General features: G+C 48.3%; 2 protein-coding genes and 1 long non-coding RNA gene across 6 annotated transcripts in view; 2 read left to right on the top strand and 1 right to left on the bottom strand.

Moving 5' to 3' along the window:
• PBX3 (PBX homeobox 3) overlaps window positions 1-11,423 on the bottom strand; it is a 114,324-nt gene extending 102,901 nt beyond the window's left edge. For 2 of the 3 annotated variants that reach the window (XM_075772056.1, XM_075772058.1), the window contains exons 1-2: window positions 10,323-10,519; window positions 9,214-9,287 (exon numbers count right to left, since the gene is read on the bottom strand). In XM_075772056.1, the coding sequence (XP_075628171.1) occupies window positions 9,214-9,287; window positions 10,323-10,519 (271 nt within the window). Of the gene's footprint in view, window positions 1-9,213; window positions 9,288-10,322; window positions 10,520-11,295 lie in introns of those variants that run through there. The other variant, XM_075772057.1, reaches the window with a different exon arrangement.
• On the top strand, window positions 9,114-11,005 carry LOC142604610 (uncharacterized). Its single transcript, XR_012838462.1, has 2 exons — window positions 9,114-9,251; window positions 10,343-11,005. It is a non-coding gene; the product is annotated as an uncharacterized LOC142604610 (long non-coding RNA).
• A 3,012-nt stretch (window positions 11,424-14,435) lies between the features above and the next one.
• Window positions 14,436-15,423, top strand: part of MAPKAP1 (MAPK associated protein 1) — a 105,473-nt gene continuing 104,485 nt past the window's right edge. Inside the window, exon 1 of one of the 2 annotated variants that reach the window (XM_075771960.1) lies at window positions 14,436-14,579. The gene's annotated coding sequence lies outside the window, so the exon portion shown is untranslated. The remainder of the gene's footprint in view (window positions 14,580-15,423) is intronic. The other variant, XM_075771957.1, reaches the window with a different exon arrangement.

The following is a 15,423-nucleotide window of genomic DNA, read 5'->3' as shown; positions in this document are numbered from 1 at the left end:
GTGCCAGTAGAGTACTTCTTATGTAACAATTTTAATTATACCCAATACTTGATAAAATGATTCATTTCCAACATGTAGCACCAACACAATCTCCACAAAAAAAAATCTGAAGGATAATATTCCCATTTTAAAGACAGGAAAAGCGAGCTCTTGCGTTGCAGCGGAGCCCCGGGTTTGCTCCTGCACGGTCATGGCACCTCTCCTCCGTGGGGCCGGGGGAAGGTTCCTCCTTCTCAAGTCAACGACCGGCATCGGGAGTCAAACCCTGAAATGCCAGGCTGTCATCCCCAGCACCCTCTTCTCCTGAAACAACGCTGTCGGGGTCTACTGGTACTGAGACAGTTAAGGTTGGCCACAGAACATTTTCATTATTTAGGTCTCTTGTTCAAGAACGCAAAACTCAAAATGTGCAGCTGGAGACCACGGATGCTTTCTTTTGCTTTCTGTGAGGAGAACTGATTTGGCAGTTCCAGGTGCTGTTTTGTTCTTCCCAGAATCAAAATGGTTCACTACGATAACTAAAGTTTTTGGGGTATAAACTCCTGATCGCATCCTTTGGGCCAACCCAAAGCTCTTGAGAACTACGGTCAAGAAGGGCCATCATGCTTTCAGTGAAACCCGTGCGACGCAGTCTTTGCTGGCCAAGAGCCGGGAGGGTGGATGGCGAGGGCTCGCAGCTCCCGCGGGCGCTGAGGGCAGGGACAGCGGGCAGGGACCCGCAGCATGCGTGCCACTTGTCCTGCACTGACGTGAAAACCCCTGTGGCTTCGGGGAAAGCGCGGTGGTTCGTGTCTTATGTGGTTCATGTTAAAAATTTCCCAACAGTGATAGACTTCAGCTGCCAGGATCAGGGAGAGCATGTGCATCCAGCATGAACAGCCCCCGCACAGAGCTCTGGGGGATTTTTTTTATCCTTTTTCCTTTCTTTTAAATAACTATTGGGGCTCATAACAAGCACTGTCACTCTAGCACTACTCCCCTGATTGACTTTGCGACAACGATCTGTGGAGGAGATGGGCACACAAGCAGCAAACGTTCTGCAGGCACTCAGGCAAAGAGGACTAGAGAGGCTTGGGTCGGTTTTGTTTTGGTTTATTTTTTGATAAATTTTTGTTCGATTTCCAGAATTACTTCTCTGATATTTTGTTAAACAGTACTATAAAAAGAAAGCTAACCACAAAACTGTAGTAAAGCAACTCCAAGGCTGAATAAAAACCACAGACAGACACACACACACAAAAAAAAAAAAACCACAGAGGAAAATTTGAACTAAATCAGAAACTCTCGTCTTTGAGTCATCCTGGAGCGTCCTAATACTGCAGAGGTCTCAGCACAGTGATCTTACGTATCATATATGGTCTAATAAATAGGTTCAATGAGTTGAGTTAAGGGCAGAGTTTAACTATTAACTCCAAATTTCCTCGCTCTTACGGCTGTAAGTCAATCCCTTAATGTTACTTTAACACAGTTTCTGGCAGTTGAATAAAATCTATGGTCAATATTACAATGCTTCCTTCCTAAATGAAGGCAAATATACGTGTGATTTCCATAAGAAATGATGGGCAGTGCTGTGAGTGGTGGTGATAAATGTCCCAGGCCCTGTCGGCCAGGAATCTGTCGGCCGTTTGACTTTGGCTGGTCGGACCCTCATTATCCCCATCCCAAAACCGGCAGAACTGACAAAAATACCTCCGTGCAGAGAGAGCTCTCAGCATAGGAGCGGTTAGCAGTCAGAGAGGTTATAATACAAAGCTGTAAGATATATCTAAAATAATACCACAAAAATCAGATGACACAAAGAATTCTAATACTTTCCTTTTGTTAAGATACAGTAACTGAGAATACAATGAAATTCTTCATGTTCAGTATCTCCCATTAGATCAATTAATATTCAGAGAAAGGCTTTAACATGAAGTTTAAATAATCATAGAAGGAGAAAAAGAACCACCAATGTTCTAGAAGCTTCTCTAGACCTTTCAATCAATTTTATTTATATGCAAAACCAAGAGAAACTCAGAAAAAACAAAGCTCCTCCTGATGCTAAAGCTCTCAATTTACTGACAGGCAAATGGCTTCATGCTGCCACTTAATCTCATTTCTTGCATAATGCCCTCTAATTAGCATATCAAAGTGAATTAATACTTCTAGGGCATTAGCAATGGGAAAATCTGCTCCAGGCTTCACAATAGCAGTTAAGCAAGAGCCAAGAAATCCTCAAAAACACCACAAACCACTTTGCATTGCAAAACTGTTCAATTTATTTATCCTCTCTCTCTAAACACTTTTACCGCACACTGTTTTACTACTGTTCACCAAACAAAATGATAATTGCCAAAGTTACCAGCATCTGTAATGCCTGTTTAGAATCTTAATTTAGATTGTATACTTGAAGATCTCTAGATGCTTTCATTGACCCTACCATAGACAACAGGATATACTGAAAAACCGTTGTTCTTCTAAAAAAAAGCAATCAGGATGATATTATTAAATTCCATTTCCCACTTACAATAAATAATTAAAAATTAAATATGAAAAAGCCACCTGCTGGACAATGAGGAATGAGAGATTAGCTTTGAATGTTGATGCATGACTTAAGTATAGCAAAAGGTTTTGACCTGTAAACACATGATACAAACCCACCCCCCTTTCCAAGTGATTGATTTGTAGGACACACTGATAGTCGGTGATTCATATATTGTTACGAGTTCGTATGACTGTGCAACATGCCTTGAACTAATAGTTAACAAAAGAATTCACAGTAAAATACCTAAAATGGAATAAAATTAAAGTAAGTGCATAATGATTTTTACTATATGCTCTTATGCAAAACATGCTATTTTTATCCAATTCTTGAAGCAATAAATACGTTATAGCTGTTACAGTCAGGCATCAGACCATTTCTTCTTTAAAAAATATTTTCAGAATCTACTTGCAATCACTGGTCGCTTTGCAAAATATAAATTGAAATTTATAAAGAAGGACTAAAAACCCCTGAAACTTCATAATCTTAGTGCTCCCCATCAATCTTTAAAAAAAGAACATTAAGGGAAGAAACTAAAAACAAAAAACCCAAACCAAAACCCCCCAACAGTAGTACACCCACCCTAAACCCACCAAGGGGGCTGGAGCACTAACGGAAGGCTAATAACAAAGAGTAGAAGAAAATGCCGGGGTCAGTGGGGCTTTCTTCAGTTCTGTTAGCAACATGATGGGGGGGGGGGGAAAGAATGGGAATAACAAAATAAATGACGATGGATATTTATCTAGTACTTTGAGCCTTCCTAAAGAATGTGCATTATTGAAAAATATATAGCTTTCAAGTACCAGGCTTCATTTCCTTTCGTATTTAATTCCCTGTTTACTTCCACTGTACAGACAGCATTATGGAGGAGCTCTAATGTCCAGCTGAGAAGCGCAATTCATCTGTTTGGCTGATGAACTACTCCAACTTTATAAAAGCATGAACTATAAGAGCTGACAGAAACTTTAATAATTTATATTAAATATTGATGTGAATTATTTACTCCGTTCATACTTAAGGACATGAATTGCCTACCAGAGAAAAGCAAATGTGACAAAAGGTCAACATGATGGTGAAAAAAGGCAGGCTGTGTCAGGCATGTGTTATCTGAACCATGCTGATCACCTTGATAAGCGAATAGCATTAAACATGACTGCTGAGAAAACAAACAAAGCATTCTTCTCAGGGTGTCAATTCAGGGAATACAAACAGCTACATCTAATTCTACCAGTGATACCAGGATGGGAAAACTCCACTCGGGCTCTGCTCATACGGACTCACTAGTACACAGCTCCACTAGTCATTCCTGCTATCCAGAAAAATATTCATCGAACCCTCATCCGCATGATGTGCGAGGAATTGAAAAACAGTCTAAAACCTGAGGACAGATACAAACCGGACTCTCTCGCGCTCTACTATATAATTATTAATATGGCCTTCATATGTATTTAAATATTGCATTACATTTGTAACAATTCAGTATGTCTAATTCTGCTTATATTTGTCTACGGTAGACTGCAAATATCATTATATTAATGTTTCACACAAATCAATATTTAAATTGAAAAAAGACAGCATAATATCCGTATCATACAACTTTTTCATTGAAAGCTGTAGGAATAGAGCTTGATAAATGTGTTAAATCCTGAAAAAAAAAAAAAAAGGCTCTTTTGCATTCACCACACACTATTATAATAATTTATCTCCAAATGCAAAAATTCCTTAACTTACAACAAGCATCCTAAAATACACCACACAGTAACTCATATAATTTAGTATTTTCAGATAAGCAAGCAAATTTGTCAAATTCAAAAAGAAAATGAAGGACATGAAAAATTGCTATAAAATAAATCCCTGCTCCTAGTTAAATTAGTATTGACAAGTAGGTCCAAATTTATCCTTTATGGAGGGGGCGTTTGAAAAAACCAAACATGTGGAAACACAGATCCTGGTAATGAACATGAAGATTGTTATTTAAATATAGGAAGGAGCACTAACAATGTTAAGGTCTAAAAGGACTGTGTAGTTATAGGTTCTGTAAGACAAAGTAACATGAATTTCTCTAATGAAAATAATCACCAAAAGCCGCCTGTTTTCTTAACCAGAGAAGTAGCCTGTTAGAAATCCACCCAAGAAATAGAATTTTGATAATGAATGTGTTTGAAACAGATGACCAAATAACAATCAAGATACTTTATTCAATTTATTTTTTCATAGTAGGACATTTATGAAGAAAAGCAATGTCATTGCCATAAGGACAGTGTACATGACCTAACATTCTACTGCACGTCATCATTTGTAATACATTTGCTGACAATTAAAAAAAAAACAACAAACCAACATTCAAAAGTATAACCAATGGTTCAGTGAAAAATCTTGGATACTGAAGCATGAGAAAGGAAACAAAAGCTAAACAATTTAAACTGAAGAAAAGATGTACGCACATAAATACACAATGCTTACTTCCTTATGTAGTCAGGGTAAATCAAAAATATGTATTTAGCAGCTTGAAAAAACACCAGGGCTGCACATAAATATTTTAAATAGCTAAATTGAATAAAAATAACATCACAGCTGATATTTAGAAAATAGCTAACATACATATGTACATACACACACACACATATATATATGTATACTATCAGTGCCATTTCATTGTTCCATTTGAACTGTTTAATGTTCAGACAGGATTGCTAGGATTGCATATTATTATATATTACTGCCCGTTGTTGGCACTAAATGACAGTTTACAAACACTGAAAAGTTGACATTTGTGTAATGCAAGGGAAGAGTCCTGCAATTCGGGTTTTAAATAACCACAGTGAAGAAAGGGGTTAATGTTTTCGAATTCTGCTAGCAGACAAGGCAAAAAGCAAATCCTTCTCAAACCTAACAGGCGGTTTACAGATTTTGCAGCATATTGACAAGGGGCGTTCCTAAAAGAGTTGGGCCATTTTCATCAATAAGGAGCTTTGCAGCAAGTAAGGGCACGATACAGCCCTTTAATCATCAGAATGGCATCATATGGCTATTTACAGTTGTAGCAATAAAAATAAAGGTTTTAGCTTACATGGGAAACAGCAAGAAATTAACCCCGTGGTTAACGTCACCGTTTGTCTGGGTTTCATACCTTTTTTTTTTTCTTTCATTCTTTAAAACAAAATTCTGCACGAGGGGATCACGTTCTTAATGAACATTTTCCTCCTCTCTCTTTAGACATAAAAAATAGTTCAACCAGCCCAACCAGCCAAGCAGGCCTTTCTCTTCCCCTGCGGACACCTCCTGCAGTCGAGAAGTTCATTAAGTTTTATGATCTTCCCAAGTCAGTCCTGCTTATAAGCCTCACAAAGGCCACAAATCTGGCAAACCATCATGTATGCCATTAGGCTTTACTAGTAAATGAATGCTATTTAGGGTTTGTGGTGACAGTAAATTAGGGTTTGGTTGGCAGCTATCATTGTTTCTGTTGGGCTTATAGAAATAAATAAATAAATGCCTACGTCTGTGCATATACGCACATGCATTCGGACATTTTTCTGAATGTGCGTTCCTATCTATACAAATGGTTTTTAAAGATAAAAAAAACCCCGATCTATCAACGCAATCCAGGACCTAATAATATGTCATTCCATTGGGAAATAATTGCAATTCCCTAACCGTTTTTAAGACTGTAAGAATTAATATATTTTCATTTCTATCTCCATGAGAATAACCAGTACTCAGGTATAGCAATGTCCTAATGTAGGCTTAATCAGGTTACAAATCCGAAGGATTTTTAGTCAGTGAAAAAGATCCATCTAAAAAAAGGCGCGAGCAAATCAGCTTTTCATTCCTACTGGTAGACGCGTAAGGAGACAGACTGTTACACAGGTATGCAACAGATGTGAGCGCGCATTAAGAATGCAACTTTAACACTTCCAAGCGACACCTCAGGGAACGGGTAAAATACAACAAAATAGAGTCGATGATAGACTCTCACTTGCTTATCTTCATATTTTATTAGAGGGGCTTCACTAGAACTTTGGGTATCATTTTTCTTTGAACTAATTAAAGAAATAAGTGGCAGTTTCTTTATGAAAACCATGCTACCTTGTGGTTGCCTCTAAGAATGCACCTATCTATTAATATCTGCAAAGCTCTTAAATGTATTATGCAGCACTTTTGAAAATGTTAAAATGTTAAAAAAGAAATGTCAGGCTAAATTCAGTAAGCTCTGTGATTTGCTTTGTACACGGTAAATACCTCACAGGGAAAAAAAAAATAATCTTCGGCTCCTAACCCTAAGTGAGACACAGAGAGAGGCTTTTAAAAACGTGATGCATTCATTAACCCTTGCGGGAAAGGGATAGAGTTGCTCTGCCTAAACTGAGGATTCCTCTACGTGTTCTCTCATGACCAGTCTCGCAAAGTCCTCGCTGATGCTACTGAAAACTACTAAAATGTAAAAAAAAATACATAATTCAATATAAAAATGACTTAAATATTGCATTACTTATTTCAGAACGGACATGACTACAATTAACACTTTATGTGTAGGCTACAGTCTCCCTCCTCACCTCTTGTCCTCCTCACAGAAGGCAGCGATAAAGCCATCACGGCAATTCCCACTGCAAACACCAAGGCAAACTTTGGTTCTGATTAAAAAGAATTGAATACCGGCACATGACCCAGTTGCAGGCGGATTTAAGTGCTCGGACCACAAGACAATGCAGAGTACCAGGGGGACAGGGGGAACCGCTGCTTTAATCGCATCTCAGACCATTCACCCTGCCAGTTCGGAATTGTTTGAGCTGTTTCCTACGAAAAGAGCTCACAGAAAATATGCTAGAATTTATTTTCACATTTCCTCTGCTTTAGCACGCTAACTCAAGCCTATGCAGACATTTCATCTCAACCAGGAGACCCTGAGTGAAGGTCCCCCTCCGGGAACAGTTTTTGGTGGGGGGTGTGGATTCACCTCCATCAATCACCCAGTGCATTAATCCTGTCCCTCCACGCTGCGGGGCTGGCAGGATCTTGCCTTTGGGGAGGCGGACGCCTTCACTCTTTGTTGGTTCTCAGCGATTTCACAAAAGAGATAACTTGCAAACTTGGCTCGACTACTTGCAGCACAAAGGCAGGATCCCAACTTACAAGTTATCACTGAAACACCCCGAAAGGTTTCAGAGCACAAAGTCTCTTGTCAGGTTCCCCCTCGCCTCCGAGACGGCGGTGGCCTCACCAAACACCCTCTGCCAGTAATCCCCGCTGCTGAAAGGACTCGGGTTTTTCTTCGCAGCTCACCTCTGACATGTGGTTGACTATACTTTCCTTTCAAAACAGTGAGGCTAAGCCCTCTGCAAATAAAGTGATCGCAGGACCTATGCCTGCCTCCTTAATTGAAATCTGCCTGGTGCAAAATGTCTGAACAGCGAGGGCAGGTTGCTGGGCTGGCTCCGGAGCAGGACAGGCAAAAAGTTTAGGGCAAGGCAGAAAACAAGCACAAGCCAAAGGAGGATGGAAAGGGGTGAGGCGCCGATCGAGGCAAAGCGTAGGTAGGTGGGGAGGGAGGGCAGGAGAGGGATCGCTCCCCTTATCCCGGGTAATATAATGCAATATAAAGCAGAATCAATCTTAATATTCACAACACAGTCAATACCCTAGTGCTTAGCTGTCAGCAGAAACTGAAGTGGATCCCCGGTAGCAAAGAAACCCTTGGACATAAAGCACCGTAATTTACTGAGAACTGTGCACTTTTAGGCTTCTCAGCTGAGATTTGCAATGATTTCACGTTTGTCGTTTTCGGCTACAGTCTTTATTTTTTCAGCATGCAATTAAGGGGAATGTGATTGAATATCAAATATAGCTAGCCAGCCAGCCAATGCAAGTATTTATTTGTAAAGCCAGATCATAATTAATGTTTTATTCTCGTAATACAAAGTAGAATACTTTGCAAATTTTCTTCTTTAAAAAAAAAAAATTCTCTGTAAATTCAGTGATGTGAAAAAATTGCAAAAAACATCCCCTAAAATGCCTCTAAAAAAACCTGCAGAGTTTATCAGCGTCGCATTAGCGCAGAAAAAACCCATTTTTTTGCACTTTTGTGATGAAAACGTTTGGTATGTGGAACACCACCGCCCGACAGCCACTCGAGGCTGGCCGCGCTCTCCCCCAGCGTGGGGCCGGGGTCCCGGGGCTCGGCCGTCTCCTGCCCCGCTCTGCCGGCGGGGGCCCGGCTCCGCTCTCCCCAAACCTGGGCAGCGCACACCCGCAGAAAGTTTATCCTCCCCGCTGCGTGCGGGGAAAAAAACCCAAATCAAACCAACCAACCAACCAGTGTGAGGTAAGGCAGACCTGACAAGTTATTTTGCAAAGTGTCCTGACGGTGAAGGAGGCAGCCCGGGCGCTAACGGGGCACCTCGGGAGCTGTGAGGAAAGCGGCGGCGGGAGGCGGGGGAGGGGGGGGGAAACTCTCCACCGCGCCATTTCACACAGCGAGCCGGTCTGACCGGGCCGCTGCCGGGACGGGCCTCCTCAGCTCGGCGGGGGCGGGCCGGGACCCCACCGGGTTGCGTCTACAGGCGGTACCCGCCATCCCGATGCGGCGGCGTGAGGGGAGAGAGAGGACCGACACCGTTCCCGCCGGCGGGCAGCAGCGGGTGGAAGGAAGGAGGGATCAAGATGGCTGCGGCGGCGGCGCGGGCGGCCCTTACCTGTTTTCTCCTTGATCTCGCAGAGGACACTGAACAAGGCGGGTTTCATTCTGTGGCAGTTTAGTGCGTGTTTCCTGAAAAGAAAGAAAAAAAAAAAAAAAGAGCAGAATATAAGCGGTTAACGTCGCGTTTTAGCAACATGGCGTCTTTACCGAGAAGGACACACGTTTCTTCGTACCCCCCACCCTTCCTTGCCCGACAGCCCCGCGGCCCGGCGCCGGGAGCCACCGGTCCGGTGGCTCCCGGCGCCGGGCCGCGGGGCTGTCGGGCGGAGGCGGGGGGGGGAGGGGGACACGACACACACGGGGCCGTCGGCCTGGTCTCTTTTTCCCTCATCCCTCTCACTTTTATACCGAATTATCTTTGTGCAAATGCCGCTCGACCGAGGGGTATAAATCACACCACCACCCCCACCCCCCCTTGTCCCCGGTACGATCCGTTCTGCGATATTATAACTGATTTATTAAGGAGATTGAAGGAGGGGGACGGGACTTGCAGAGTTAACATTCTTTGTTTTTGTATTTACTGTGATTTAAAACAGCCAGGGTTTGTTGTTTCTTCTCTCCCTCCCCCCCGTCCCCCGTCCCCGCAGCAATATCTTGTCAGGTTTGTAATTCATCTGCCGCCGCTTCGGGGGCAGGGAGAGAAGAAAAGAAAAGAAGGGGGGGGGGGGAAGAAAAAAAAAAAAAAGTTGCGCTCCCAGGGAGAGCGCAGAGCCGCCCGACCGACGGGCGGACGGACAGACGGACGGACGGCGGCTCCGAGGCCGGTGTCCACCGGACAGTGTCCAACGGGAACGGGCAGGGATCAGCCGTGGGCTCCCGCGCACCAGAGCGACGGCATAAGCATCGCATGCTTAGATATTTTTATATATATATATATATCTTTAAAAAAATAATCATTAAACGGCAACTTTGCCTCTGCCTTGGCTGCTTGTAATTTCTCCTACGGCACCAAGAAGTTGCTCAAATTGTGAGACTCCGGGTCTCCGCAGAGGAGCAGAAAGGAGAGAAACAAAACCCACACATACACACACCAAAAAAAAAAAAAAAAAGAAAAAAGAAAAAAACCAAAAAACAAAAAACAAGGTTTAATTAGACGAAACCAACTTTGCTTGTGCCTCATCCAGGCTTTGGTCAGTGATGGTCATGATCTGGTGGAGGATGTCGCCGATGTCCTGCTTCCTGCCGTCGCCGTCTGCCCCTTCGTGTCCGTGGGGAGGAGGCAGGGCCATGCCCCCCTGCACCGAGTGGCCGGCCAGGTTCACGCCGGCCAGAGTCTGCAGCATCCGGGACTGATCGTCCATCCCTCCTGCCGCGGCCCGGGCCGCGCTGCCGGGCGTCGGGAGAGCGAGCGCCGGTCAGCCCGGCTCCTGAAGTCAGGCTCAGTTCTGACTCCTTATTTCGCTCTTGCACACACACACCAAAAAAAAAAAAAAAAAAAAAAAAAAAAAAAGGGAAAAAAAAAGCCAAACAAAACAACAACAACAACAAAAAATCAGTATTTGTGTTTTGACCGGATCTCAGCTGTTTATTCCACTCTCTTCTCCTTCCCAGTGCAGTAAATCACTCTCTTCTCTAGTTACAATCTTCTTTCATCATCATCATATTTGTGGCTTGGATAAATGAGTTGATAAGGTTTCTTTGCAGTTTTCCTGGTACAATCTTCCTTCAAAGGTTTTTTTTCCCTTTTTTATTTTTATTGTTGCTTTTTATGTCTTTCCCCACTTGTCCAAAAATCTTCTTTGCAAAAAAGGCAAAATTTAAAAAAAAAAAAACAAACAACAAAACAACAAAATCAAAAAACTCGCTTTCAAATCCTTAAGAAGTTAGGAGGGTGGCAAACAGCAAAAACCACAACAAACCAGGCGAACACCCCCACCCCCAAATTGCAACATAAAAAAGCCAAGAAAACACAATCATAGAGGGGAAAAAAAAAATTAATTGCCCTCCCCCCCAAAAATAACAAATGATCCCAAGTCTGTGCAACGGGGGTAAAACAGCAGCAATCAAAAGTTTGAACTTGTGCAAAGCAAAGAGCGGAAATAACGGGGAAAGAACTGTAAAAAAATTAATTACACACTCTCTGCAAAGCAATGTGCAAAAATCTCAGCCCGCTGGAATTTATGAGCCCCGCCGCCCGGTGCCTGTGTGTGTTTTATGTTGTTTGATGGCCGCTCCGGTGAGGGATTGACAGCCTGCCAACGCCACTCACTCACCGCAGACGTGTCACCCTGTGAAGGAGGAGAGCGGCCGCGCGCGAGAGGGACGCGGAGCCCGCCGCGCCCCGCCCCGCCGCCCCGCCCCGCCCCTCCCGCGGGACGCCGCGCCGCCCCGCCCCGCGCCCCGCCTCGCCCCGGCCCGGCCCTCCCCGCCGGGCGGGGCCGCCGTCGCCACCGCCCCGCCCGAGGGCCGCCCGCCTCGCGGGTCCGGCTCCGCCGGGTCGCCCTCCCGCCGGGTCGAGCGGCGGCGGCGCTCCCGGAGGGAGCGGGAGGGGGGTGAAGGGGCGGGGGAGGGGGGGCGGCCTCGGCTGCGAGCGGCGGGCGCGGCGGCCAATCGCAGCGCGCGGGGGCGGGCGCCGGGAGCGGCGCTGGCCACTCAGCCTGCGCGGGGAGGTGCCGCGGCCGCCTGCCCCCGCGCGAGCCGCTCCCCCCCCCCGGCTGAGAAACTTCTGATTGGGCTGTTCGAACAGTCACGTGTCCGAGGCGACCGCCGCTCCGGCCCCGCCCCTCCCGTTGCTATAGTAACCTCTGGCTGAGGCCTCGCGCTTCTTCTCAGCGCCGCCGCCGCGCTGCCGGGCCGGTCGGTCCCCGGCACCCCCGGCCTGGGAGCAGCCCCCGGCTCCGGCTCGCCGCTCCTGCGAGCCCAGGTGCCGGTGGGAGGCTGTCCTTGCCCCGGGCCGGGAGTTTCGGCCGTGCGGTGGAGAGCGGGCGCGGGACGGAGCGTCCCCGGGCCCGTCCCGAGGTGGCCTGGTGGTTGTCGCCTGGCGCGGCCGTGCCCGAGCGTGTCCCTCACGGACAAGCCGGTCAGGAGGCAAGAGCCCTCCGAGAGGGTTTCCTGGCTCGGCAAGCTGCGCCTTAAGGGTGCTGCCTCGGGAGCTGGAGTCTGTCTTCAACTCCTTTTGTGTAAACGCATAGACTGCCACAGTGTGAAGAGAAAAATATATGTATCAAGAATAATTAGGACATCATTCTATAAAGGGGTTATCTTTAGATCATGGCCACCCACCCAAATTGTTCTTCTGTAGAACACCTGCCCCACACAAATATATAGGGTGAGTCACTTTAATTCTGATAATTTTCTTCACGCTTGGAGTAGTGGTAACACCACTACCGCTACAGAGACCTCTGAAGGAAGGGAAAACCACCTGTAGCGTGGCAATACACAGTAGCAATTAAAATATTTATTTAATTCATTGTATGTCCTTCATCTACTTTGATGGACAGTTTCAGTTGAAAGAAGTCATGTCCAAACTAAAATCTCGTCCTCGTCTCTGAGGTTCGTGGATGCACGGCTGACAACTGACTCAGCCTGGCTAAGACAGAGCTCTTCATCCTTCTCCTTGGCTTCCGCTTGCCTCCTCTCAATCACGGTTGACATCACCATCGTACCTTCACTCAGGACTGCAGCCTGGATGTCATCTGTTTGATTTGGAACCCGTAACCATGTCTCACAGGGTTTACGTTCAACAATTTTTAATGTAGCTATGCTTTTACTGTCCCTCCAAGCAATTAGCATGTTCATTCAAATTGTACTTCCATCTTAATTATGGTACCATTTTCTGGTCTGAGCACATATGTGCCCAGTGTCACGTCACTTTGTTAAGAACGCTACTCCAAAGATGTTTTTTATTACTATTATGTTCAATATTTCACAGATCAGTTTGCATTTGCTCACTGAGGGCAGTTTCACAGAGGAGCTGAGCAGCTCCAATCGCTTCCCAGCACCGGAGTGGGATGCTGCATCCCTGTGCCAGCTCTGGCGCTCACCTCACCCCACACTGATCCGGTTCACCTCACCAAACCAGCAGAAAGCTGCTCTTTGGGGTTACTTCTTCTACTGGTTGAGTCAAGTAAGTCCAGCGTGAGATTGGTGCTGGAGAACAGCACTCTGTGCTGTGCTCTGCCTCCTGGTTCTGCCTTACGTTACCTGCGATCTGCCATTTGCAGCAGTTTCAGCTCTTGCCCTCGCTCGGCCTCTGACACCGGCCGTTGTTATCTGCTCCTCACAGCCCCAAACGCGTCTCTCCACTCAAGTGCCTTTGGTGGCACTCTGTGTAACGCTCTTCACTGTCCGCCCGGCCCGCTCGCTTTACAGCTTGCTTTTTGTTGTGTGCAGCTGTTTACAGACTGCTGGGCCGCGGTTTCCAGAGGAATTAACCAATATCGTCCTGTTACTTCCGCAGGAGACTGCAGAAGCAGACTGCGTCCGCGAGGGACGACACCACTGGCCAACGGGCCATGAGCAGACACCGGAGAAGGAGCCCTGAAGTACCCCCAAGATCTCCAGTTGCAGCCGGTGCGGGGTCTGAGGAGGGACCACGGCGCGGCCGGGCTCACCTGCTCGCTCCAAGCCCCTGCTGTCCTCTGAGCTAGACGGAGCACTGCTGGAACCGAGGAGGACTTTCCCACGGCTCTGAGCACGGCCAGCGTGGCTAATTACCTTCCTTTGCACAGCAGTTACCCCTGTTTAAACGCATCCTGTTTACACTTGCCCACAGAGCGCTACGTGGAAGGTTTGGGTTAAAACCACCGAATAACTACAGATGCCGGGGCGCTCCGGAGCGGGGGAGCGCGGTGCCTGCGAAGCACGGCTGCCAGACCATCCCCATCAGAAAAGCTCCCGCCGCTCCACTCGCCAGGAGCGCCGCAGCTCTCCTCACCGAGCCCCAGAGCGATGCGGGTTTATCGCGGTTTCTGTTCGTTAACGCCTCTCACCGCCCCTACGCGTTTAACTGCGGAACGGACGCCGGCTGTTCGGCGAAGCGCCGCGCACGGAGCCAACCCCGGTCCCTCCGGCAACCCAAGGCCACACGCGCACCCGCGGGCCCGGCGTTGGACGGGCGGGACGGGAGCTCCCGGCACAGGCCGCTGCCGAGGGACGGGACCGCTCCTCCGCACCGCGCTGCACCGGCCGGAAGCCGGGCCTGGACCCGCCGACGCACCGCACCGCCCGCATGCGCGCGCCCGGGCCTCAAGTCACTTCCGGAGGCGGTGCTTCCGGGTCGCGGCGCGGCCCAGCGCTCCCCGTTCCGCGGCGTCCTCCGGCCCCGGAAGCGGCTGCCCCGGCCCGCCGGCGGGGGAGGGTAGGAGGCGGTGCCCGGCCCGGCCCGGCCCGGCTCCACGGAGCGGCACGGCGGCGGAGCCCGTAAGTGCGGAGGCGTGCGGGGCGCTCGTCCCAGCGCTGCGGCGGGTGTCGCAGAGGGGCGGTCCGGGGCCCGGTTGCGGGGTGCCCGCCCGGTACCGGCCGGCAGCGGGTCCGGCGGCTCTCCCGGGGCGTCCTGCTGGTTGGCCGAGGCAGCGGCGCTCCGTGCTGTAACCCCCCTGCGTTTCTACCAATAAAAGTCTGTGGGTGATCCGCGGGGTGAAGTGGCGTGCCCAGGTGAAGCGTGAGCCTTCGCGGTGTCGGAGGGACCCCGGGCGGCCCCGGGCGTGGGCGGGCGGGGCTGCCCGGTGCGGCGGTGAGCCCGGGCGGCCGCTCCTCCTGAGGAGCAGGGCGGCAGTAACGGCCCTCCGCGGGGCCAGGCGCAGTCTCGGGGGTGGGGTGCGCAGGGCAGGTCAGACGGGCAGCCGGCAGCAGAGTTCGAAGGGGAAAACAGGTAAGCGGCTGAAATCTGAGAGGTGTGGCTGCGGTGGAGCAGGCAGACAGGTACGGGGCTGCCGGGCTGTACCGGAGATGCCCCGCGCTGATCGGAGGCCTTGCAGCGTGACCGGGGGTCTCTGTGGCCTCACCCGAGCCACTGGCTGCGCAGTGCAGAGCCGCGTCCCTCGGCCACCTCCACAGCCTGCAGGTTATCTCGCTCTGACTGCTTGTAGCAAGGTGACCGCTTTTAGCGTGATCGCACTTCAATGTGCTGCTGGATTGCGTTCTCGTTTTCTCACGTGCGTGGCGAGTGTGACCAGAACTAGCGTTCTCCCTGCGGGAATATCGGTGAGGGAGCGAGAAGTGCTTTCGAGGAGATACAGCAATGAGTTAATGTCAGTGTTAGTGG

Source organism: Balearica regulorum, chromosome 20 (genome assembly GCF_011004875.1).
Source record: "Balearica regulorum gibbericeps isolate bBalReg1 chromosome 20, bBalReg1.pri, whole genome shotgun sequence".
NCBI classification, from domain to species: domain Eukaryota; kingdom Metazoa; phylum Chordata; class Aves; order Gruiformes; family Gruidae; genus Balearica; species Balearica regulorum.
Note: the sequence above shows the minus strand (reverse complement) of the source record. Positions and strands in the feature narration are given on the sequence as shown.